This window comes from Dryobates pubescens, chromosome 31, assembly GCF_014839835.1.
Source record: "Dryobates pubescens isolate bDryPub1 chromosome 31, bDryPub1.pri, whole genome shotgun sequence".
Lineage (NCBI taxonomy): Eukaryota > Metazoa > Chordata > Aves > Piciformes > Picidae > Dryobates > Dryobates pubescens.
The window spans coordinates 5,327,475-5,350,998 of record NC_071642.1 but is presented as its reverse complement, the minus strand read 5'-3'; the positions used below and the strand labels follow the sequence as shown (position 1 = coordinate 5,350,998).

The following is a 23,524-nucleotide window of genomic DNA, read 5'->3' as shown; positions in this document are numbered from 1 at the left end:
CAGAGTTCGGTTGGACATCAGGAGGAAGTTCTGCACAGTGAGGGTGAGGAGACGCTGGAACAGGCTGCCCAGGAAGGTGGTGAGGCTCCATCCCTGGAGACATTCAGGCTCAGCCTGGCTGTGTCCCTGTGCAGCCTGCTCTGGCTGGAGCTGCCTGCAGGGGGTTGGACAAGATGCCCTCGGAGGGTCCCTTCCCTGCCCTCTGCATCCCATCACGAAGCCGCTCCGCTCGGCCCCGCCAGCCCTGCAGCCGCGGGGCACGCTGGGAGTCGCAGTCCCGGCGCCGCGGTGCACGCTGGGAGCTGTAGTCCCGGCGCCGCCATTTCCCGGCAGCGTGCGGCCGCCGCCCGCGGTGACTTTGCGGCATGGAGAGCGGCTTCGGCTCAGACTTCGGTTCCGACTTCGGCTCCGGGGGCGGCGGGGGCGGCAAGCTGGACCCGGGGCTCATTATGGAGCAGGTGAAGGTGCAGATCGCCGTGGCCAACGCTCAGGAGCTGCTGCAGGTCAGGAGGGGCGGGCGGGGGGTGCCCGGGTCCGCGCGTCCCTGTGCGGCTGCCGGTGCCGCTCGGTGCGGGGCAGCGGGACCGGTGCCGCAGCGCGGGGGAGCCCGGCCGCGCTCGTTCCCCCTCCGCGGGGCAGCGGTCGGTCCTGCCCGGCTCGGCTCGGTCCTGCCCGGCTCGGCCGAGCGCCGCGGCCGCGCTCACGGGTCTCTCCGCAGCGCATGACCGACAAATGCTTTCGGAAGTGCATCGGGAAGCCCGGCGGGGCCCTGGACAACTCGGAGCAGGTGAGCGCGGCCGGGGGGGCAGCCGGGGGGCGGCCGCCGTCCCCCCCGGGGCGGCCGCTGAGGGCTGTGCGTCCCGCAGAAGTGCATCGCGATGTGCATGGACCGGTACATGGACTCCTGGAACACCGTGTCCCGAGCCTACAACTCTCGGCTGCAGCGGGAGAGAGCCAACATGTGACGGCCCCGGCTCCCGGGCCGGGAGGGACCATGCCGGGAAGGGACGAGCGGCCAGTCCGGGGGGGTTGGGGCTGAAGTCCTGGCGCCTTCCAGCCCCGGCCGTGGCAGAGCAATAAACCCTCGCTGAACCTTTTGCATCCCTTGGCTTTTATTGGCACCAGCCCCAGGAGCGAGTGAATTTTCCAGCCTCGAGAGCCGCCGCCAGCTGCTTGCTTTACCTCAGGCTCTTCCCAGCGGTCCAGACCGGCCAAGGGATGTAGCAGCTGAGAAATGCCTGCTGGAAGGGCTGCAAGGAGCCTTCTGTGGAAAAGGGGGAGGCCAAGACAGCAGCAAGCCCCTTGCCCAGGAAGCCAGCACGGAGCCAGCCAGCAGGTAGTTACCCAGGCCCTGCTCATCAGTGCAGACGCTGCCACAAGCCACCCCTGGCTCTTGCTTCCCTGCACAGCTGCACCTGGGGCTCACTTCTGGCCTCATCTGCTGTGGCTTAGCTCTAGCAGCACGTGGGGTGCAGGGCTGTGCTCAGGAGGTTTGCAGCACAGCCTCAGGAGTGCAAGGACAGCAGGGCATGGAATGGGCTGGGAAGCACTTTGGTTGGTTTCTAGAATAAAAGCTGTGGTGTGGCTGTGATCCTCTGGAACCTCTGGCTTGACCTGGGGGCTGCCTTCAAAGTGTCCTCTCTTTGAGGGTGCAGCACCCCTGGGTCTGCTTGGGGGCTGAGCTCTGTGTTGTTCTGAGCTGTGGGGAGGGTCTGTGCTGGGCAGTGTGCAGCAGCTGGGAGAGCAGAGTGCTGGGGAGGAGCAGTGCCCATGGCCCTGCAGGGGCACTGTGGAAATCCCTTCTTTGGGAGCTCTTCTTTGTGTGTTGTGAAGTATTTCACTGTTGGCTGGGGCAGACAGACCAAAAGGATGAGGAATCCTTACCTGCTAGGACATTCAAAGGGATGTGGGAGAATAGAATAGAATAAACCAGGTTGGAAGACACCTTCAGGATCATCACACCCAACCTATCATCCAACACCACCTAATCAACTAAACCATGCAACCAAGCACCCTATCAAGTCTCCTCCTAAACACCTCCAATGATGGTGACTCCTGGTTCCACTTTGTCTCCCAACTGGTGGCTTCTATGAAGGGCTGAAGTGTCCCCACACAGGCTAGCAGGAGGTCACTGGACTGATTGAAGCTGACCTGGAGCTTCCCAGCCAGCTCAGAGCACTTGCAGCCATGTTTGCTGTGGGGCTTTGATGGCTCTTGAGTTCTGTGACCCTGGCTGGGCAGCAGTCCTGTCCCATTGATGGGAGTGTCCCACAAGTGTTCCAACCATCAGCCTGAGTCCATCCTGAGCTGAGCCATGCCTGGAGGCCAGGTCTCATAGCTCTGGCTGGGAAATACAGAATCACAGAATGGCTCAGGTTGGAAGGGACCCCAGGGCTCATCTGGTGCAACCTTTCCAGGTGTCAGTGCAGCTGCAAGGTCCTGGCCCTGCACCCTGCCAAGCTGAGGCTTAAGCTGCCCAGGGTAGGGAATCCTCCACTTCCCTTGGGAAGTGCCCATCTGAGCTCATGAGGAAACATTTTCCTCTGCAGTCCCATGGGAATCTCCCCAGCAGTACCTTGTCCCTACCCCCTTACAGCTCCATCAGGGCAGTGAGGTCAGAGGCTTCTGCAGAGGCTCACATGGAACAAGTGCCAGGACAAGAGGAAAGAGCTTCAGGTTGTGCCAGGGGTTGGATATTGGGAAAAAGATCTGCCCAGAAGGGTTCTCAGGCACTGGAAGAGGCTGCCCAGGGAGCTGGTGCAGTCACCATCCCTGGAGGGGTTTGCAGGATGGTGCTGGGATGTGGTTCAGTGGCAGTGGCTTGGTAGCAGTGTTGGGTGGTGAGCTCAAGGCAGGCAGTTGGTGAGCTCCAAAGGCCTCATCCAGCCTCACCAGCTCCATGGTTCTGTGACATCTCTGGGCTGGGGAAAAGGTCACTTGTCCCTTGGCTTGGCTTTGGGGTGCCCACTCCTAGAGCAGGGTCAGCCACACCACATGCAGCTGTGGCAGCTGTCCTGGGCACCCCTGCAGCGGCCAGGGCAGGGTTTGGTGTGCAGGATGCTCGGCCAGGGGGTCAGGACAGGCCTCATTTATTTGTAGAACAGGGCTAGGGTTGTACCTTTCTATGCAAAGCAGTTACCAAGTGTCCTGGTGTCACAGCTGCAGTGCCACACAACACTGTCAGCTGCAGCTGCAGGCCATCCTCAGCCCTTTGCAGCACCCAGCCATGGAGGTGCAGCAGCTGAGGGCTGAGTGCAGCCCCTGGCAGTTGCTCCTCTCCTTCGTTGCTGTCCCTGAGTGGTGAAATGCAGCTTCAGAGCTTGAGGTTCTGTGCAATCCAGCCCTGGACAGCTGTGACTTTGGTGTAGACACCAGGGAAGTATGGCCTGGCACAGCCATAGCCCCAGCTTGTGATTCCTGCTAGAAACCACTTCCCTGAGGGTTCTCTGCACGCCAGGGGCCCTCCTGCATCACCCTGCAGAGAGAAGGAGAGCAGAGGGTCCTTCATCAGCCCAGCCTGCCCAGCTGTGGGGTGGTGCTGATGCCTGGGGCACAGCAGCATTGCTGCCCTGTTCCCCACCCCTCAGAGCTTGTTCCAAGCTGGAGCAGTGCTCGCTGCATGCACAGCTGAGCCTGGGGTCCTGGGGCACAGAGGAGCCTGTTGGGAGGCACAAAGGGCCATGGAGCAGGTTCCTTGTGTCCTCTGGCCTCTTGGCCTGCTTCTCTGGGAGGTTCCCTGGCCTGGCACTGGGTGTGGGCAAGCAGACCCAGGATGGACACCTGGCCACAGCCAGTGCCAGGCTAGGGTGGGCAGAGAGCTGAGCTGGGGGGGCAGGGCAGAACACAGCCTGGGGGCTGGGCAGGAGGCTGCTGTGTCCCTGTCTGCTGCTCTGGCACTCACTGAGCAGCTGTCCACGGTGCCCTGTGGGAAGCCAGCACACAGCATCCTGCTGCTGATCTGCACTGGGTAGAACTTCTTGCAGGCCTGGTCTCCAATCACATCCACGGCTGCCTTCTGCAGATGCTTCGACATGAGGCCTGGGGAGGCAATGCCACTGTCAGCTGGGTGCAGAGCAGGGGGCAGCAGCATCTGAAGGGGGCTCTGTGGCCTCCTGTGCCTGCCCTGGGAAGGTCAACCAGCAGCAGAGCGAGTGCAGGAAGGTTCCTCCGGTGTGCAGCTGCCCAGGTGGGGATGGGGTCAGGGTGGTCCTTGTGCTGCAGGAGCACAGCTGGAGCAGCTGCCACGGGGGTGGGGGCAGAAAGCTTGGGAAGGCTGCAGGAGGGCAGAGGTGTAGCCAAGTGGAGGAGCACAGTGCATGGCAGCTGGGGGGGAGGTGGTGGTGGCACCAGACCCTGCCCAGTTGGTGTCCCCTGCAGGGTCTGGCACAGGGAGTGCCTGGGGCAGTGCAGAACTGTGCCCAGTTCTGGGCTCCCCAGTTCAGGAGGGACAGAGATCTGCTGGAGAGAGTCCAAAGGAGGCTACAAGGATGAGGAAGGGACTGCAGCACTGCATGGGGAGGAGAGGCTGAGAGCCCTGGGGCTGCTCAGTCTGGAGAGGAGAAGACACAGAGGGGATCTGAGCAATGTCTATCAATAGCTGAGGGCTGGGGGTCAGGAGGGAGGGGACAGGGCCAGGCTCTGCTTAGTTGCACCCTGGGACAGGCCAAGGGGCAGTGGATGGAAACTGCAGCACAGGAGGTTCCACCTCAGCATGAGGAACTTGTGCACTGTGAGGCTCCCAGAGCCCTGGGGCAGGCTGCCCAGAGAGGTTGTGGAGTCTCCTTCTCTGGAGCCTTTGCAGCCCCAGCTGGATGTGTTCCTGTGTGCCCTGTGCTGGGTTCTATGGCCCTGCCCTGGCAGGGGGTTGGACTGGAAGACCTCCAGAGGTCCCTTCCAAGCCCTGCCCTCCTGTGCTCTGTGATGCTGTGACCTGCAGGGGAGGTGTGCCCTAGCTTGGCCGGGGTGGGTGTGGGGGAGCCCTCCCAGCCAGTACCTCCTTCCTTGGTGGAGCCCCAGCCTGTGATGAAGCACCTGGCTCCCTCATGGAAGACGTGGGAGGTGTCTGGCAGGCAGATGGGTCTGATGGTGCTGCTGAAGGGCAGAGGGCTGCTGAGCTCCAGCAGGGCCACGTCGTAGTCCAGGCTGTAGACGTTGTAGAAGGGGTGTTTGTAGATGCGGAAGACCTTCCGCGCGGTGCCCTCGGTGCCGCTCAGCAGCGCCGTTCCTAGAAAGGCCACCCACAGTTTGGGGTCACTGTAGCTGCAGAGAGACAGCAGAGCTGGCTGTTAGCAGCGTGGCCACACCAGCAGGGCTGCTCCTCCCCTGGTGCTGTGGCCAAGCCCTGAGAGGCCAGGAGCCCCCTCTGCACCTCGCTGTGGGCAGAGCCAGGCCTTGCTCCCCTCTCTGCTCTGCACTCTCGCCCAGAGGGAGCCTGGCAGATGCAGAGGTGTGGGGCTGAGCGACAGGGACTCTGCCAGACTTGGTAGAGGACCACGGATTGCATTGTGTGGGAAGGGAGCCTCAAAAGGCTTCTTGTCCAACCCCCTGCAGGCAGCAGGGACAGCTCCAGCCAGAGCAGGCTGCACAGGGACACAGCCAGGCTGATCCTGAAGGTCTCCAGGGATGAAGCCTCAGCCACCTCCCTGGGCAGCCTGTGCCAGTGTCTCCCTACCCTCACTGTGCAGAACTTCCCTCTGATGTCCAACCTAACTCTGTCCTGCTCCACTTTCAAACCATTGTCCCTCTTCCGGTCACTCCCAGCCCTTGTCCAAAGTCCCTCCCCAGCTCCCCTGGAGTCTCTTCAGGTACTGGAAGGCTGCTCGAAGGTCTCCCTGGAGCCTTCTCTGCTCCAGGCTGAACATCCTCAGCTTTCCCATCCTGTCCCCATAGCAGAGGTTCTCCATCCCTCTGATCACCTTCATGGCCTCCTCTGGACCCTCTCCACCAGCCCCAGGTCCTTGTGTCAGGGGCCCCAGAGCTGGACACAGCACTGCAGGTGGGGTCTGAGCAGAGCAGAGGGGCAGGATCCCCACACTACTGTTTGAACTCCATGATCTTTGCAGCTGGAAGGGGTCTGCGTTCCTGTGACCCTCACAGGCTTGCAGCAGGGCACAGCACCCAGCACGGTGCTGTGAGGCAGGGTGAGGGCAGGGGGCTGCAGGAGGGGGCCGGGAGCCCCTCTCACTTACATGTCAGAGCAGGGGGCTGCAGGAGGGGGCCGGCAGCCGGCAGCCCCTCTCACTTACATGTCAGAGCAGTGGGCTGCAGGAGGGGGCTGGGAGCTGGCAGCCCCTCTCACTTACATGTCAGAGCAGGGGGCTGCAGGAGGGGGCCAGGAGCCGGCAGCCCCTCTCACTTACATGTCAGAGCAGGGGGCTGCAGGAGGGGGCCGGGAGCTGACAGCCCCTCTCACTTACATGTCAGAGCAGGGGGCTGCAGGAGGGGGCCAGGAGCCGGCAGCCCCTCTCACTTACATGTCAGAGCAGGGGGCTGCAGGAGGGGGCCGGGAGCCCCTCTCACTTACATGTCAGAGCAGGGGGCTGCAGGAGGGGGCCGGCAGCCGGCAGCCCCTCTCACTTACATGTCAGAGCAGGGGGCTGCAGGAGGGGGCCGGGAGCCCCTCTCACTTACATGTCAGAGCAGGGGGCTGCAGGAGGGGGCCGGCAGCCGGCAGCCCCTCTCACTTACATGTCAGAGCAGGGGGCTGCAGGAGGGGGCCGGCAGCCGGCAGCCCCTCTCACTTACATGTCAAAGCAGTGAGCTGCGGACAGCAGCCAGCGGTCGGCGATGAGGACAGCTCCACACTTGTGCTCCTTGCGCCGCAGCCAGAGGCTGACCTGCCAGGGCCACTCGCCCTGCGCCGCGCTGCTGCCGCCCACGATCCTGCTGGAGCCCAGGGCAGGGCTGGAGCCCAGCGCGGGGCTGGAGCCGCAGTCTGGGGCGGGAGGAGAGGCACCGTGGCCTTAAGCAACCATCGGTGAAAGAGACACCTGCCCGGCTCCCCTGGCAGCCTGCCGGGGAGCCCGGGGCAGGGGACGAATTCCCCTCAGCCTGGCACAGCCTGGCACAGCCTGGCACAGCCTGGCAGTCAGGGCACGGCTTGGTGCCTGTCCCACCAGCCCAAACCGACTGCAGGTAAACTCTGTGGCTCTCAAGTGCTGCTGGCTCAGCGTTTACAAAAGGCTCTCCCCCCTCCTTTTCCCTCTAGACAAAGATTTTGGGTGAATGTTGAACCTTTGAGCCAAAGCCAAGCGGTTGTTCCCTCCCCCCCGGCCAAGGGAGGGATCTGAGCAGCTCCACTCCTGTGCTGAGCTGCTGAAGCCCTCCCTGGCTCCCCAAAATGAGGAATTCATAGCAAAAACAAACCCCAAAAAGGGCTGGGTGGGAGTTCAATAAATAACCACTTGAACCCCAGAGCTGGAGTCAAGCTGTGCTGGAGGCAGTTGGCATATGGGCAGGGGGTGCCCAGCTTGGGGGGGCTGAGCTGTCCCACAGCAAGGAGCTGCCTTGGGGGTGGCAGCTTGGGGGTTGGAACTGGATTGACCTTGCAGGTCCCTTCCAGCCCAAACCATTCTGAGATGTGCCAGGCTGCCCAGGTGGCCTCTGTGCTGGGCACTGGGGTTGGTGTTGGCAGCAAAGGAGAAGGGACCAGGGTTTGCTGGCAGAAGGCTTGGAGCCTGCTCACCCAGCTTGGTCTTGGTCCAGGCTCTGGTAGACCAAGGGGCACCTGGGGTGCCAGGGCCTGGCCCAGGCCCCTCATTGTACTACATGGTGCCCAGCACAGCCCATGTGAAGTCCTTGGGTTGCCCTGAGGAGACTGGGTGGTGGAGAAGGCTGGGCAGCAATGCCAGGCTGCAGGGCAGCAGTGCCAGGCCACAGGGCAGCAATGCCAGGCCGCAGGGCAGCAGTGCCAGGCCACAGGGCAGCAATGCCAGGCCGCAGGGCAGCAGTGCCAGGCCACAGGGCAGCAATGCCAGGCCACAGGGCAGCAGTGCCAGGCCGCAGGGCAGCAGTGCCAGGCCATAGGGCAGCAATGCCAGGCTGCAGGGCAGCAGTGCCAGGCCGCAGGGCAGCAGTGCCAGGCCATAGGGCAGCAATGCCAGGCCGCAGGGCAGCAGTGCCAGGCCGCAGGGCAGCAGTGCCAGGCTGCAGGGCAGCAATGCCAGGCCGCAGGGCAGCAATGCCAGGCCGCAGGGCAGCAGTGCCAGGCCGCAGGGCAGCAGTGCCAGGCCGCAGGGCAGCAGTGCCAGGCTGCAGGGCAGCAATGCCAGGCTGCAGGGCAGCAGTGCCAGGCCGCAGGGCAGCAGTGCCAGGCCGCAGGGCAGCAATGCCAGGCTGCAGGGCAGCAATGCCAGGCCGCAGGGCAGCAATGCCAGGCTGCAGGGCAGCAGTGCCAGGCTGCAGGGCAGCAGTGCCAGGCCGCAGGGCAGCAGTGCCAGGCCATAGGGCAGCAATGCCAGGCTGCAGGGCAGCAGTGCCAGGCCACAGGGCAGCAGTGCCAGGCTGCAGGGCAGCAGTGCCAGGCCGCAGGGCAGCAGTGCCAGGCTGCAGGGCAGCAGTGCCAGGCTGCAGGGCAGCAATGCCAGGCCATAGGGCAGCAGTGCCAGGCCGCAGGGCAGCAGTGCCAGGCCATAGGGCAGCATTGCCAGGCTGCAAGGCAGCAGTGCCAGGCCGCAGGGCAGCAGTGCCAGGCCGCAGGGCAGCAGTGCCAGGCTGCAGGGCAGCAGTGCCAGGCCACAGGGCAGCAGTGCCAGGCCATAGGGCAGCAATGCCAGGCTGCAGGGCAGCAGTGCCAGGCCGCAGGGCAGCAGTGCCAGGCCGCAGGGCAGCAGTGCCAGGCTGCAGGGCAGCAGTGCCAGGCTGCAGGGCAGCAGTGCCAGGCCATAGGGCAGCAGTGCCAGGCCGCAGGGCAGCAGTGCCAGGCCGCAGGGCAGCACTCACCACAGCTGAGCTCATCCAGGCCGTTGCTGCAGTCCAGGACTCCGTCGCACTCAGGGTTCTGTTTGCCGATGCAGACCTTGCTGGAGCACCTGAAGGTGAGGCTGGTACAGGGCACCACTGGAAGGCAACAACCTGCTCAGTACCCTCTGTGCCAGGGCTGGAGGTCTCCTCCCAAGGTGCCAGCCGAGCTGCCATCAGCTTTACCTGGGGCTTGGGTGGGCCTGGCAGGCTGGGTGGGCGTCAGAGCTGTGGAGCTTTGGTTCCTGGCTGTGGTCACCTCCAGGGTGGTTCTGGTCGGACTTGCAGCTGCTGTGCTGTGCTGCTGGCTGGGGAGGGCTGCAGCAGGAGCTCCACTGATGGCTGGGCTGGGAGGGGTGCCTGTGGTACCTGTGCCAGGCCTGGGCAGCTGTGAGATGGTATCCAGGATCCAGTCCCTGAGCTTGGTGATCCTGGAGTACACCCCGGGCTGCAGGGGCTGGGCACAGCCGATGCCCCAGCTCACGATGCCGGCCAGGTAGAACTCTCCTGGACTCATCTCGCAGGCCAGGGGCCCACCTGAGTCTCCCTGAGGAAGAAGCAAGGCAGTGGCTGCTCAGCATCACTCCCCCAGGACATGGAGCTGCTGGAGAGGGTCCAGAGGAAGCCATGAAGATGAGCAGAGGGTTGAAGAACCTCTGCCGTGGGGCAGGCTGGGAGAGCTGGGGCTGTTCAGTCTGGAGAGGGCTCCAGGGAGACCTCAGACATGGAGCCACGCTGGGAGGACTCAGCTAGACCCAGACTCTGCTTTCTGTAGCCTGGGGCTGTCCCCTGCCATGCAGGGGGTGTGCAGGAGCTGAGTGTGCAGAGGCTGGGGCTGGGCTCCTGCACAAGTGCAAGGGGTAGGGGTGGTGGAGTTAATGGCTCCTGGCAGCACCTTCCCACAGGTGAAGGACAGCCCCCACCAGCTGCCACTGCCTCGGGAGGAGACCTTCCCACCCAGGGCTCCAGCCTGGCCACAGCCAGCAGTGGGACACTGGCTCAGGACATGCTCAGCTTGAGGCAGCTTCAAAGCTCCAAGGCTCAGCTGGGCTGAGATTTCTGAGCTGAGGTACAGGTGGAGCTCAGCCTGGCCCCAGCAGCTCCCAAAGCACTCCTGCAGGGAGTGCTGAGGCTGGGTGTGAGTTATCCCAGCTGTGTGTGTGTTATCCCAGCTGTCTGGAGCAAGGCACAGAGCAGGCAGGTGCCAGGCTCTCACCTGGCAGGAGTCCACCTTGCCCTCCAGGAAGCCAGCACAGAGCATCCTGTCGGTGAGGGAGAAGTTGTAGAGGAAGTCGCAGGTCTCCTGCTCTATGATGGCCACAGAGGCTTTCTGCAGGGTCTCTGAGTTGGTGCCTGCATGGAAACCATGGAGGTGGCAAAGTGGGAACTGAGAGCTTTGGGGCTGGCCCAAGACAGGCTCTAAACCCACCCAGGAGCTGCTGGGTGAGGGTCCAGAGGAGACCACGAAGATGGTCAGGGGGCTGGAGAACTTCTGCTATGAGGACAGACTGGGAGAGTTGGGGCTGTTCAGGGAGAACTCAGAGCAGCCTTCCAGTACCTGAAGGGCTCCAGGAGAGCTGGGGAGGGACTTGTGACAAGGTCTGGGAGTGCCAGGATGAGGGACAATGGCTTTGAGCTGGGAGAGGGGAGAGTGAGACTGGAGATGAGGAAGAGATTGTTGAGAGTGAGGGTGGGGAGAGCCTGGCACAGGCTGCCCAGGGAGGCTGTGGCTGCCTCCTGCCTGGAGGTGTTCAAGGCCAGGCTGGATGCAGCCTTGAGGCACCTGGGCTGGTGGGAGGTGTCCCTGCCCATGGCAGGGGGTTGGAGCTGGATGAGCTTTAAGGTCCCTTCCAACCCATTCTGTGATTCCTGTGTCTGTCAGTCCTGCCTGCCCCTGTGGCTGTCTCCTCTCCCCAGGCTCTCTGGGCCACAGTGGCTCAGGCTTTGCTGCTGAGCCTGTCCCTGCTGCAGGGCAGCTCAGCTGCCCATGGGGCAGTGCTCACCATTGCCCTCGTGGAGGTCACCCCAGCCAGAGATGATGCACTTCTTGCCCACAGGGAACTCCTGGCCAGCAGCTGGGAGGCAGATGGGCTGAATGTGTTTGCTGAAGGCAAGAGGCCTGGCCAGCTCCAGCAGAGCCACATCGAAGTCCAGCACCATGGGGTTGTAGAGGGGGTGCAGCAGCACTCTTGTGATATTGACTTTCACTCTCTGCTCATCTGTTCCATTCAGGGATGTTGTTCCCATGTGGGCTTCCAGCTCCTCTGGCCTTGTCCTGTGAGAAAACAGCCCTCAGCAGGGTCACACAGGAGTGCCCAGCATGGAGTGTGGCACTGACACTGCAGACAGCTTCCAGGGATCCCCCTTTGGAAGCTTCCTTACCAGGGCAGAGCCCAGAACACAGCAGAGCAGCCCTGCTAAGCCAGGCCCAAAGAACTGTGCAGGTGACACTGAATTGGGTGGGATGTTGATCTGGTGCAGGGCAGGAGGCTCTCCAGAGGGATCTGGCCAGGCTGGATCCATGGCTGAGGTCAGAGGGATGAGGCTCAGCAAAGCCAAGGGCTGGACCCTGCCCTTGGGTCACAACAACCCCAGGAAGGCTCCAGGCTGGGGGCAGAGTGGCTGCAAACTGCCCAGCAGAAAAGGCCCTGGGAGTGCTGGGGGACAGCAGCTGGAGAGGAGCCAGCAGTGCCCAGGGGGGCAAGAAGGGCAGCAGCAGCCTGGCCTGGGGCAGCAGTGGTGTGGGCAGCAGGAGCAGGGCAGGGATGGTGCCCCTGGACTGGGCACTGCTGAGGGCACAGCACAGATCCTGGGTTCAGTTTTGTGCCCTCACTCCAAGAAGGACATTGAGAGGCTGCAGCAGGTCCAGAGAAGAGCAACCAAGCTGGGGAAGGGTCTGGAGAAGAGGGCTGGGGAAGAGCAGCTGAGGGAGCTGGGGGTGGTTAGTGTGGAGAAGAGGAGGCTGAGGGAGACCTCCTTGCTCTCTGCAGCTCCTGAGAAGAGGCTGCAGTGAGGTGGGGGTTGGGCTCTGCTCCCTAGGATCAGGTGATGGAAGGAGAGGAACAATTTCTTTGCTGCCAGAGTGGTCAGGGGCTGGCACAGGCTGCCCAGGGAGGTGATGGAGTCCCTGTGCCTGATGCTGTTCCAGAACCCTGTGGCCAGGGCACCTGGGGCCATGGTCTGGTGCCCATGGTGGGGTTGGGTTGGTGTTGGACTGGACGACCTCAGAGAGCTCTTCTCACCCAAACAATGATTAAAGAGCTGGGCACCAGAGCAGCAAGGACAATGCAAGGTAGGCAGGGGTGAAGTGCAGCACAGAGCCAAAAGCAGGTCAGGGCAGAGAGCACCGGGCCGGGAGCGGAGCCGCGGTGGGCGCCGTGCGGCGGCAGCGCCGCGGGGCAGGCGCTCGGCACTCACTCGTTGAAGCAGTGAGCTGCGGACAGCAGCCAGCGCTCCCCAACGACGACGGCTCCGCAGAAGTGCCTGGAGTCCTCCTGCAGGCTGACCTGCCACGGGATCTCTCCCCTGGCCGCCTCTGCTCCCCCCACGATCTTGCTGGGCTTGGAGAACCCAGGGCGTGCTCCGCACCCTGAGCAGAAGGCAAAGCAGAGCCTGAGCGCTGCGGGCAGAGCGCAGGTGAGGAGAGAGCTCTGCTCCCCCTGACCGCTGAGCCTCAGCCGGCACAGCCCAGGGCTGAAGTCCGAGCAGCTGTCCAAGCCCTCCCTGCTGAACGTGGTGGTGCCTGATGGCAGCTGTCCGGGAGGCTCTCCCCCTGCCCGGGAGCCTCTCCCCCTGCCTATGAGGCTCTCCCCCTGCCTATGAGGCTCTCCCCCTGCCCGGGAGCCTCTCCCACTGCCTGCTGTCCTGTGCCTTGCTCTTGGCAAGTCCCTTACCCTGTGTCCCCAGCAGCTCTGTGCCTCTTTGCCCTGGCATTCCAGATAAAAATTAATCCTAGAGGGAGACACACATCCTGCAGAGCTGCTCCCTGCCTGCTGGATGTTTCCCTGCCTGCTGGATGCCTCCCTGCATGCTGAGTGTCTCCCTGGATGCCTCCCTGCATGCTGGATGCCTCCCTGCCTGCTGGATGCCTTCCTGCCTGCTGGATGCTTCCCTGCCTGCTGGATGCCTCCCTGCCTGCTGGATGCTTCCCTGCCTGCTGGATGCCTCCCTGCCTGCTGGATGCCTCCCTGCCTGCTGGTAGCTCTGAGGTCCTGCAGACCTCTGTCCTCCTTCCCCTCCGGGAGGTGTTTGACTGCTCTGAGCCTGCAGCCATCAGCTGTGAGCTGCTGGGAGATCCCAGGGTGGCAAAGAGCAGTGAGTGGCCAGCAGGTTAAACAGTGCCAGCTGCTGCTGTGCCTTGGCAGCCTGCCCTGGGCCTGCTGGAGCAGACAATGACACCCAGCTGCATGGGCACAGGAGCCCATGGAGCTCACCTGGGCAGCTCCTGAGAGCCTTTGCCAGGCTGCTTTGGGCTGGGCCAGGGCCACCAGATCTGATCCTGTCCCTAGTGCCATGGCCCAGGGTCCCCACAGTCCTGCATGTGCCCTTCTGAAGGTGATTTCAGCTCAGCAGGAGACTGACCCTGGCACCTGCCCTGTGCCAGCCACTCTGCCTGCCAAGGTGCCCCCACCCCGTGTGTTCCATACCTTGTGGTCCTGCCGCTGCCCCTGGCTTGCTGGCAGCTGGGGCTGCCAAGGAGCTGGGGGCTGCTGTGGTGGAGTTGAGCTGCTGGGCACTGCCAACCTTGGTGTTGGTGCTGGGGTCTGTCAGGGGCACAGTGTGGTTCAGGGAGGGGGGCAGGGCAGAGATGGTCTCCAGGATCCAGTCTCTGAGCTCGGTGACACGGGTGTAGACCCCAGGCCGCCTGGCCTCGGCGCAGCCGATGCCCCAGCTCACGATGCCAGCCAGGAAAAACTTCCCAGATGCCTCCTGGCACACCAAGGGCCCTCCAGAGTCGCCCTGCAAGAGAAACCAGCTGGTGAGTTGGCCCTGGGCTTGCTCCAAGCTCTCCCTGGGCACCCTCAGCATACCTCTGCCAGGCTGGGTGGCTGTGCCCATGTGTCCCTCAGCCCTGCTGATCTGCCCAGCCTAGAGTGGAGCAGCCACCCTTGGCCCCCTCTCCGGTGCCTGTGCTGTGTTTGGGGCATTAATCTGAGCTGCTGCCACTAGAGAAGGGCAGCTGGGCTCAGATGGTGGCTGTGGGTGTGAAGAGTCCTGCCCAAGCCCCAGGGACAGCCCTGGAAACCAGAGCCCTCTGCTCCCAGCAGCCCTCTCCCATCCCAGCCCTCTCCCATCGCACTTCTCCTCTCCCCTGTGAAGCTCAGGCTGTTCTCCAGCTGCCCCCTTGTGGTGCCAGGCTGGCTCAAGGCTGCCCAGGGCACACATCCAGCTGTGCCCCAAAAGCTGGCTCTGTTTTCCTTCCTGCTCTTGTCCTTTGCCATCTGGATTTTGATCTGAGGACCTGCCAGGTACATTGGTGGCAGCAGCCCTGATCACAGCTCAGGAAGTGAAGTGGCTAAAAGGGCTCCTAGCTCTGAGCACTGCAGGACACAGCCTCATGATGGTCTCCTGCAGTCCCTCATCTCTGCTTGGGCCCAAGGCATGGCCTCAACCCTTGTGGGGAAACCACGACCATGGGGTCAGATCCTGCTTCTTGGACTGCTGCTTGTTGCACCCTGAGAGGGCAAAGGCTGATGAGGGGAGGGGTGCTGGCTGCCCTGGGCACAGCTCACCTGGCAGGAGTCCACTTTGCCCTCCAGGTAGCCAGCACACATCATCCTGTCGGTGAGGGCATGGCTGTAGAGGCTGGAGCACAGCTCCTGGTCCAGCAGCTCCACGGTGGCTTTCTGCAGGTACTCAGGTTTGACCACTGCCAGAGGAAGAGAGGTCAGCACCTGCCTCCTGGATGAGCCCAGGGGCTTGAGGTGAAGGCAGTTAAAAGCAGCTGGTGCCCAGGCACCAGTGGTGCTGCCCAGGACTCAGGGCTGGGGCTGTGAGGGGAGGGAGGCAGCCTCAGGCACAGAGTTAAGTGGCAGTGTTGATCTGCTGGAGGGCAGGAGGCTGTGCAGAGGGACCTGGATAGGTTGGGCCAGTGGGCCAAGGCCAATGGGATTAGGATCAACAAGGCCAAGGGCTGGACCCTGCCCTTGGGTCACAACAACCCCAGGAAGGCTCCAGGCTGGGGGCAATGTGGCTGGAAACTGCTCAGCAGAGGCCCTGGGGGTGCTGGGTGACAGCAGCTGAAGATGAGCCAGCAGTGGGCAAGAAGGGCAGCAGCAGCCTGGCCTGGGGCAGCAGTGGTGTGGGCAGCAGGAGCAGGGCAGGGATGGTGCCCCTGGACTGGGCACTGGAGAGGGCACAGCACAGATCCTGGGTTCAGTTTTGTGCCTTCACTCCAAGAAGGACACTGAGAGGCTGCAGCAGGTCCAGAGAAGGGCAACAAAGCTGGGGAAGGGTCTGGTCAGCATGTTATGAGGAGAGGCTGAGGGAGCTGGGGGTGGTTAGTGTGGAGGAGGCTGAGGGAGACCTCTGCTCTCTGCAGCTGCCTGAGAGGAGGCTGCTGCTGGCCTCTTCTCCCAAGTAACTAACAACAGGACAACAGGAAATAGCCTCAGGCTGCCCCAGGGGAGGGTTAGCTTGGAGATGAGGATGGTCAGGGATTGTCCCTGGAGGTGTTCCAGACCCCTGTGGCCGTGGCACCTGGGGCCACGGTGCGGTGCCCACGGTGGGGTTGGGCTGGTGTTGGACTGGATGACCTCAGAGGGCTTTTCCAACCTTAATGGTTCTCTGATTCAATGCCCAGGAGCTGAGCCCTGCCTGAGCTCCCTCCCCCGGTGCCTCCTGCAGCTCCCCCTCCCCGCTGTGCCCCCTCCCCCGGTGCCTCCTGCAGCTCCCCCTCCCCGCTGTGCCCCCTCCCCCGGTGCCTCCTGCAGCCCCCCCTCCCCGCTGTGCCCCCTCCCCCGGTGCCTCCTGCAGCCCCCCCTCCCCGCTGTGCCCCCTCCCCCGGTGCCTCCTGCAGCTCCCCCTCCCCGCTGTGCCCCCTCTGCCCTGCTTACAGAAATCCTCCTTGAGGTACCCCCAGCCCGAGATGAGGCACTTCTTGCTGGTGGGGAAGTGGTGGCCGTGCGCTGGCAGGCAGACGGGTTGGATGTACTTGGTGAAGGGGAGAGGCCTCTTCAGCTCCAGCACGGCCACGTCGTAGTCGGCGGTGTCGGGGTCGTAGGAGGGGTGTGGGATGATCCTGGCGATGCCCAGCTGCACCGCCCCCCGCTCCCAGCCCCGCAGCCACGTGCTGCCCGTGTGGGCTGCCCACATGCCCGGCTCCTGGAACCTGGCCGGCAGAGAGAGGGGCGGCCTGAGCCTGCCGCCCCCTGCCCGCGGCAGCCCCCTGCTGCCGCCCCCTGCCCCCTGCCCGCGGCAGCCCCCTGCTGCCGCCCCCTGCCCCCTGCCCGCGGCAGCCCTCTGCTGCCGCCCCCTGCCTCCTGCCCGCGGCAGCCCCCTGCTGCCGCCCCCTGCCCCCTGCCCGCGGCAGCCCCCTGCTGCCGCCCCCTGCCTCCTGCCCGCGGCAGCCCTCTGCTGCCGCCCCCTGCCTCCTGCCCGCGGCAGCCCCCTGCTGCCGCCCCCTGCCTCCTGCCGCCCTTGCCGGGCCGGCAGCTGCCCACGGCTGAAGCTGGCAGGGGCTGGAGAGCAGGCAGCAGCTGGGAGCTGCAGCAGCTTGTGGCAGCGGGGGGAGGGAAGGGAGGAGGGGGCAAGCTGGGGTGGATAGAGCTGGCTGGGGTGGGTAGAGATGGCTGGGGTGAGTAGAGCTGGCTGGGGTGAGTAGAGCTGGCTGGGGTGGGTAGAGGTGGTGTGGGGTGGGTAGAGGTGGCATGGAGTGGGTAGAGATGGCATGGGGTGGGTAGAGATGGCTGGGGTGGGTAGAGTGGGTAGAACTTACACGGGTGGGTAAAGCTTACTGGGGTGGGTAGAGCTTGCTGGGGTGGGCAGAGCTTACTGGGGGGGTGGGGGGTGGCTGGCTGAGGTAGGCAGAGCTGTCTGGGGTGGGCAGAGCTTACTCAGTGAAGCAGTGGGCAGCAGACACCAGCCACTTGCGTGTGAGGATGGCAGCCCCGCAGTAGTGCTCGTTGTTCTCCCGCAGGCTGACCTGCCACGGGAACTCCCCCCGGGACGCCTCGGAGCCGCCCACGATCCTGCTGGCAGCCTGCATGGCCGGGCGGCTCCCGCACTCTGCAAGGCGGCAGGCAGCTCAGCAGCAGCCCCCCGCGCCCCGGCGCGGCGCTCTGCGGGGCCGCTTCGGCTTCCTGCGTGCTGCCGGCACCTGCCCAGGCTGCAGGGCATCGCCGGGGGTGCCACGGGGAGGGGGTGAACGTGCTCTGCTGCGAGCCGCTGCCCCGTCACGGCATCCGCCCTGAACCTCTTCCAGAGCAAGAGCCTCCAGAGAGAACTACCTCGGCTGGCTCCACAAGCTCAGCCCCTGGCCCCTGCTCTGCTCCCAGCAGCTGGTGGCGCTTGCCCAGCGTGCCAGCCCTGCGGGAACGTGGCCTTGCCACGGCCCCCTGCAGCCGCTGGCGGGACCGAGGCATTGCCAGCTCCCCTCAGCCGCTCCTGGCCTGCCAAGCTGTGCCGTGCCCTTGGCTCTCTTCGTCACCCAGAAGCCCAGGGGTGGTACAGCTGCCAAGGCCAGCAGCAGAGGGTGGTGCCCCGTGCCCAGGAGCCCTGCTGGCACTCACCACAGCCCTGCTCGTCGGAGCCGTCGGCGCAGTCCTGCTGCCCGTCGCACTCGGGGTTGGCCTTGGCCACACATTGGCTGTCCTGGCAGCTGAACATCCCTGCAGGGCAGCTCCCTGGGGGCAGCAGGGCTTCAGCCACCCACTGCCCTCTGCAGCCCCCCCAGCAGCCCCTCCAGCAGCCCCCCCGGGGCCAGCCACTGCAGTGTCCTCCTCACCCTGCTCCCTGGCATGGCCAGAGCCTGTGGGGCAGGGCTGGGAATGGGGCTGCAGGGCAGGGCTGGGAATGGGGCTGCAGGGCAGGGCTGGGAATGGGGCTGCAGGGCAGGGCTGGGAGTGGGGCTGCAGGGCAGGGCTGGGAATGGGGCTGCAGGGCAGAGCAGGGAGTGAGGCTGCAGGGCAGGGCTGGGAATGGGGCTGCAGGGCAGAGCAGGGAGTGAGGCTGCAGGGCAGGGCTGGGAATGGGGCTGCAGGGCAGGGGGCTGGGGCAGGTGGCTCTGCTGCTGCCTGGCTCTTACCTGACTTCAGTTCAGATCCTTGGGAAGAAGCCTCACTGCTACCTGTGAGAGATGGGAAGGAGCTGGGATCAGTGAGGGCATCCCAGCTGTGGGCACAGGAGCTGAGAGCTCCTCTGGACTGGGCTGCTCCTGGGCCAGGGCTGGCAGAGGCTTGGCTTCAAAACCCATGGAATCATTTGGGTTGGAAAAGAGCTCTGAGCTCATCCACTCCAAGCATTCTGTAGCCACCAAGGCTGGGGCTGAGCCATGGCCCTCAGCACCACATCTCTGCAGCTTTGGTACACCTGCAGGGATGTGGATTCTGCCACCTCCCTGGGCAGCCTGTGCCAGGCTTTCAGAACCTTTCATGAAGAAGTTCCTTTTGGTGGCCAACCTGCTCCTCTCCTGGGGCAACTGGAGGCCATTTCTCCTCCTTCCATCACCTGATCCTAGGGAGAAGAGACCAATCTCCACCTTGCTGTCCTCCTGCCTGCCAGCTGCTGTCCCCCTGCCTGCCAGCTGCTGTCCCTGGCCCAGTGCCCTTCCTCAGTTTGCTCCACCATGACCCCAGTGTGCAGCCCAGGAGCAGCTCCCCGGGCTTTTGGGGTGGTCCCAGGAGCAGGGAGTGATGCCCCAGAGCCTTGGCTGCCTCCCAGGAGCAGGCTCCAAGGCTGAAGCTCTGCAGGGCTGTTGCCTAAAGCCAAGGAGTGTCTGTGCAGCCTCCAGGACCCTGCTCTTCATGACAGGGAGGGCAGAAGGAGCTGCAGAGGAACCCACACTTTCATGTTGTCCAGGTGCTGGGCCTGGAGTCTCTTGGTCACATGAAACTCCAGCCCCTGGTAGAAAGAATTCCTAGCCAAGGTGGCTTCAGAGAGCAGTTCAGCTATGAGAGGCATCCACCCGAGCAGGATTTGCTGCCACAGCTGCGGGGGCTGCCTCAGGGCTGCTGTGCCCCTGCAGGAGCTGACAGCCCAGCCATTCAGCTCCTGAAGCTTCAGCTCTCCGCCCTCAGGCAGCTTCCAGGCGCTGCAAGAAGCACCCAGAGCAGCTTCCCTTTATGCTTTGGGCTGCTGCAGGCCCCCAGAGCTGCTCTTGCAAGGCAGAGAGCAGCCAGACAGTGCTGGACAGGGACCTGAGGGCTCCCCCCCAGGGTCTCCTGAGCAGCCTCCAGGGTCTGGCCAGGCTCCTTGGCAGCCAGGCAGAGCATCTGCTGCTGCTTAGCTTTGGGTGCCTGGCAGCACCTCTGCTGCTCACATTGCTGCTGGGCAGGAAGCCTGGCCTGGGCACCCAGACCTGGAGCCCTGTGGCACTTGGCTGCCTGAGAGCCAGGCTGGGATTTGCTGCGGTGCCAGCAGGACCCAAGCACAGGGCACAGGGCACTGGTGGCCCAGCAGTGGCAGGAGGACCTCACCTGTCAGAGAAGCTGAGGATATGGTCCCATAGGCAGCCAGGGAGAGCCCCTGGTCGTGCAAGGCAGCTGCCAGCCCGTGCCTGAGAGCTTCCTCCTCCAGGGTGGAGCTGAGGGGCTGGGAGTGCTGGGGGCTGAAGCGCAGGCGGAAGCGGACGAGGACGCTGGAGTTGCCGTTCCTGCTGGGACACAGCCGGGGGCTGAGGGCTGGGAGGGCTGGGGTGTCCTCACAGGAGGATCACAGAGTGTTAGGGGCTGGAAGGGACCTCCAGAGATCACCCAGCCCAACCCCCTGCCGGTTCCCAGGGCTTTCCTTTCACTCCTCTGGGGAGGGGTGGAAGAGCTTCTGCCTGCTCTAACCCAAGGCAAGGGGCTGAGGAGCTCCACGGGCTGCAGGAGGGACAGGCTCTGGGGAACAAGGAACTCAGGGCAAACAGAACTGATCCTTGCTCATTTCAGGCCTGCTCTGGAGCTGTGCCCTGGGCTGAAGATGTTGTCTGCACGTTTGGCTTTGGCCCCAGGCTCAGCTTTGGTTGAACAAAGCCATTTCCCTCTGCCTCTCTGAACCCAAAAGAGAGGATCCGGTGCCAGCCCAGGAGGAAACCCAGCCTTGACCCAAAGCAGCTTCTCTTTGCCCTGCTTTGGAACACAGGACTGAGGTCACCTTCTTGGTGAAGCTCCTCAGAGTGGCCTGAGCCTGCAGGGTGAGGAGAGCTGCCCACACTCACCTGTAGCCCAGGATGGTGCAGCCTGTGCAGCTCCAGTCCAGCTGGGAGTCCTGGACACTAGACAGGAACTGCAAAGAAGGAAGGATGCTCACAGGCTTCATCATGGGCAGAAGAGCCCAGGGGCATGAGGACTAGGTGGTGCCTGGGAGCTTGCAGGGAGCTGGAGCTAGCTGAGGATCTTCTCTTGTCTCTGCAGGCAGCAGAGGCAGCTGAGGGCAGCTCCTGTGCAACCCTTTGCCCACCCTGGCTCAGGGCATGAGGCAGCACAGCCCTTCTCTGGCCCTTCCTACCAGCCCTCTGCTGCAAGGAGCAGCCCTGGGCACACGCTGCCCACCCTGCAGAGGGCTCTCGTGGCCCCGGGGGGGCTCTGAGTTCAGCTCAGCCCTGAGCTGGTCCCTGCTGGTGTTTAAGAGAGCCTTTGGTATCCAGATCCTGCTGAATGAGGAGAGTCACACCGAGCCCTGGGGACCCTCCCCAGAGCCCTTTCCAAGCCTTCTCCTGGGCAGACCCCACTCACCAGCCTCTCCAGAGCAGGGGTCAGCACCCTGTAGTAGTCAGAGCTCTCCAGCTGCAGGCTGCTGTTGAAGGTGATGCCACGGAGCTCCACTGTGTGCTCAAAGCTGGTCTCCCCCGAGGGCTGACAGGCTGCAGGAGGGGAGGGGTGTCAGAGGCACAGAGGCCACACAGAGGCTTGTGGCCATGGCTGGACCCAGCTTCCCTCAGTGTCTGCTTTGGGACATGGGACTCATCACATCCTTGTCTGAGCAGCTCGGCTGCCCGTGGCCAGCCCTGCCTGCCCTGGGGCTGTCCCCAGGCCCTGCACACATGCAGCAGGAGGGCTCTGCACTGCACTTGCAGGTGGTGCATTTCTGTCCAGCCTGAGGCAGAAGTGGAGGAGCAGATGGGCACAGCCCAGCAGTGCAGCCCCAGGTGGGCCCCAGCCTTGCCTGGGGAAAGCTGGGGGGGACCAAAGGCAGCTGAGAAAGTGACACTGTGCAGAAGAGCTGAGCTGGTGGGACCTGAGCTGCTGGGGTCTCTGATGCAGGGATCTGTGCTGCTGGGATCTGTGATGCAGGGAACTGAGCTGCTGGGACCTCAGCTGGGCTCCGAGCTGGCATCTGGCCATGCAGCACCAGGGGCAGCAGCAGGGAGGTGGGAAGGGAAGGAGGCAGTGGCCATGCTCTGCAGGGGACAGTGACACAGGCTCTGGGCAGTGGCTGCAAGGGGCAGCAGGGTTTGGGGAGAGGGAATCTGGGAGTCACAGGGGCAGGTGGGGGAGCAGCAGAGCCTCTGTGCTGCGTGGCTGGAGGCAAAGTGCTCTCAGGTCAGACATCCACAGCAGGGCCTGGCCACAGCCCTGGCCCCTGCTGTGTGTGCAGAGAGCTGGCCACGTTGTGCCCTCAGCAGGAGGCTCTGGAGGACGTTTGCTCTGTGCAGGCCTTTGCTTCTCTGCAGCAGACAAAGAGAGAGCAGCCCTGGCTGCAGACCCACCCAGCAGGATCCCCAGGTAGAGAGCTGCCACACTGCCCAGCACCGCAGCAGCCACGGCCACCTTCCAGCAGCTGCCCCTCAGGCCTCTCCTCTGGGTCACTACCACAGGCTTCAGCTGGTCCATGCTTCCTGAGCAGCTCTGTAACCAGGAGGAAGAGGAGGGAAAGGACAAGGGTGGGATGAAATGTGCTGGGCCAGCCCCATGCAGTGCAGCATCACCAGGAGGCAAGGGCTGGCTGCATGCTGCGTGCCCTGAACGGCCCCAGCCTGCACTCAGGGGGTGCTGACACAGCCAGGCTGCAAGCCCTCAACACAGGACCCCCCCCCCCCCCCCCCAACACAGGAACCCCTTCCTCAACACAGGGACCCCTCCCCCAACACAGGGACCCCTCCCTGCCTGCTTACCCTTCTCCTTCTTCCTAGGAGGCCACCACTGAGCGTGGCCAGGTGAGCACCAAGCAGCCTGCTGCCTCCATCTCCCTGCTCTGCACAGGAGCTTTAGGTGCCCCAAGTCCTGGCTGAGCTCTGAAGCAGTGTCCCAGCCCCACAGGCTGTGCCCTGGAGCCCAGCAGCTTGTCCCTGCCCCTGGGCAGGCAGTCCCCAGGCTTGCTGCAGCAGCAGGGTTTGGAGGTCCTGCTGCCCCAGCCCCCAGCCAGGGGCGGTGTGGGCTGGGCTTGGTGTCACAGTCGGAGGCAGATCCTCCCTTGCCTGCCACCGGGGCAGGGGAATGTCACACACACGGGTTGCAGCAGTGATGGGAACTTTAAATGGGAGAGCAGTGAGTGTTGTAGTGAGAGCCACAAGCACAGTGACAAGAAGGATCCCAAAGCATGCAGAGTCCCTCACAGCACACCGGTTCCAGTGCCTCAGCACCCTCATGGGGAGGAATTTCTTCCCAGTGTCTCATCTCAGTCCAGCCTCTCCCAGCTCAAAGCCATCACCTCTCACCCTGGCACTCCCAGCCCTCGTCACAAGTCCCTCCCCAGCTCTCCTGGAGCCCTCCAGGGACTGGAAGGCTGCTCTGAGGTCTCCCTGGAGCCTTCTCTTCTCCAGGCTGAACAGCCCCAGCTCTCTCAAGGTTTGAGACCAGGCAGCAGTCCCTGCCCAGCAGCCCCTTCCAACAGGAGCAGAGTGCAGCCACGTCCTTAAGTATGGAACTCTGTAGTCTGGATGGAGAGTGATGGAGAGGGCCCTGCTTGGGGCTCTGGCTGGTGCCTGTACCAGTGCCAGCTGCTGTTGGACACCTCCAGAGTCCTTGCTTGCTTCTACTGCACCACTCTGACCTGGCTGCTGAGACCCTGGCACAAGGCTGCTGCTGTGCCCGTGGGCTGTGTGGCCTGGATTAAAACTGGCTCAGGACTAAACCTCCCTCTCTGGCTGCTTAGGAGGCAGGTCCCAGGCTGAGGTTCCACAAGCAGCCCAGGGCTGGTCCATGGTTTTGCAAGAACTGTGAGGAACCCAAACCCTCAGAGCCAGCAGATCCTGTGGCTGGCACAGCTCAGTGCAGGCTTGAGCAGGGAGCTCCCAGGGCCCTGCCAGGCAGCACAGTTAGTGTTCAGCTGCAGCAGTGCTGCTGTCCTCAGGAGCAGCTTCCCCTGCCCTGTGCTTCCCTGGCTCTGCTGCTGCCAGGATTTGGCTGCAAGTGGTACCAGCACCCTGCCAGCAACCCAAGCCCCTTCATGGGATCCTTTCTGCCTCCTGAGATCGTCTCAGGTC

At 63.7% G+C, this 23,524-nt stretch overlaps 2 protein-coding genes across 2 annotated transcripts; one reads left to right on the top strand and one right to left on the bottom strand.

Moving 5' to 3' along the window:
- The first annotated feature begins 301 nt into the window (after nt 1–301).
- TIMM13 (translocase of inner mitochondrial membrane 13) lies at nt 302–1,374 on the top strand. Its single transcript, XM_054175154.1, has 3 exons — nt 302–503; nt 719–787; nt 867–1,374. Exons 1-3 carry the CDS (start codon nt 366–368, stop codon nt 963–965), a joined length of 306 nt encoding a protein of 101 aa, XP_054031129.1. The 5' UTR covers nt 302–365; the 3' UTR covers nt 966–1,374.
- Nucleotides 1,375–3,202: 1,828 nt separating this feature from the next.
- TMPRSS9 (transmembrane serine protease 9) lies at nt 3,203–21,932 on the bottom strand. The gene is made up of 19 exons (XM_054175457.1): nt 21,809–21,932; nt 20,835–20,962; nt 20,318–20,385; nt 19,593–19,768; nt 18,203–18,244; nt 17,688–17,801; nt 17,013–17,184; nt 16,014–16,288; nt 14,691–14,827; nt 13,605–13,917; nt 12,376–12,547; nt 10,962–11,233; nt 10,175–10,311; nt 9,145–9,505; nt 8,941–9,057; nt 6,745–6,934; nt 4,994–5,259; nt 3,902–4,038; nt 3,203–3,475 (listed from the first exon to the last, which is right to left on the bottom strand). Exons 1-19 carry the CDS (start codon nt 21,930–21,932, stop codon nt 3,314–3,316), a joined length of 3,363 nt encoding a protein of 1,120 aa, XP_054031432.1. The 3' UTR covers nt 3,203–3,313.
- Between the last annotated feature and the right edge of the window lie 1,592 nt (nt 21,933–23,524).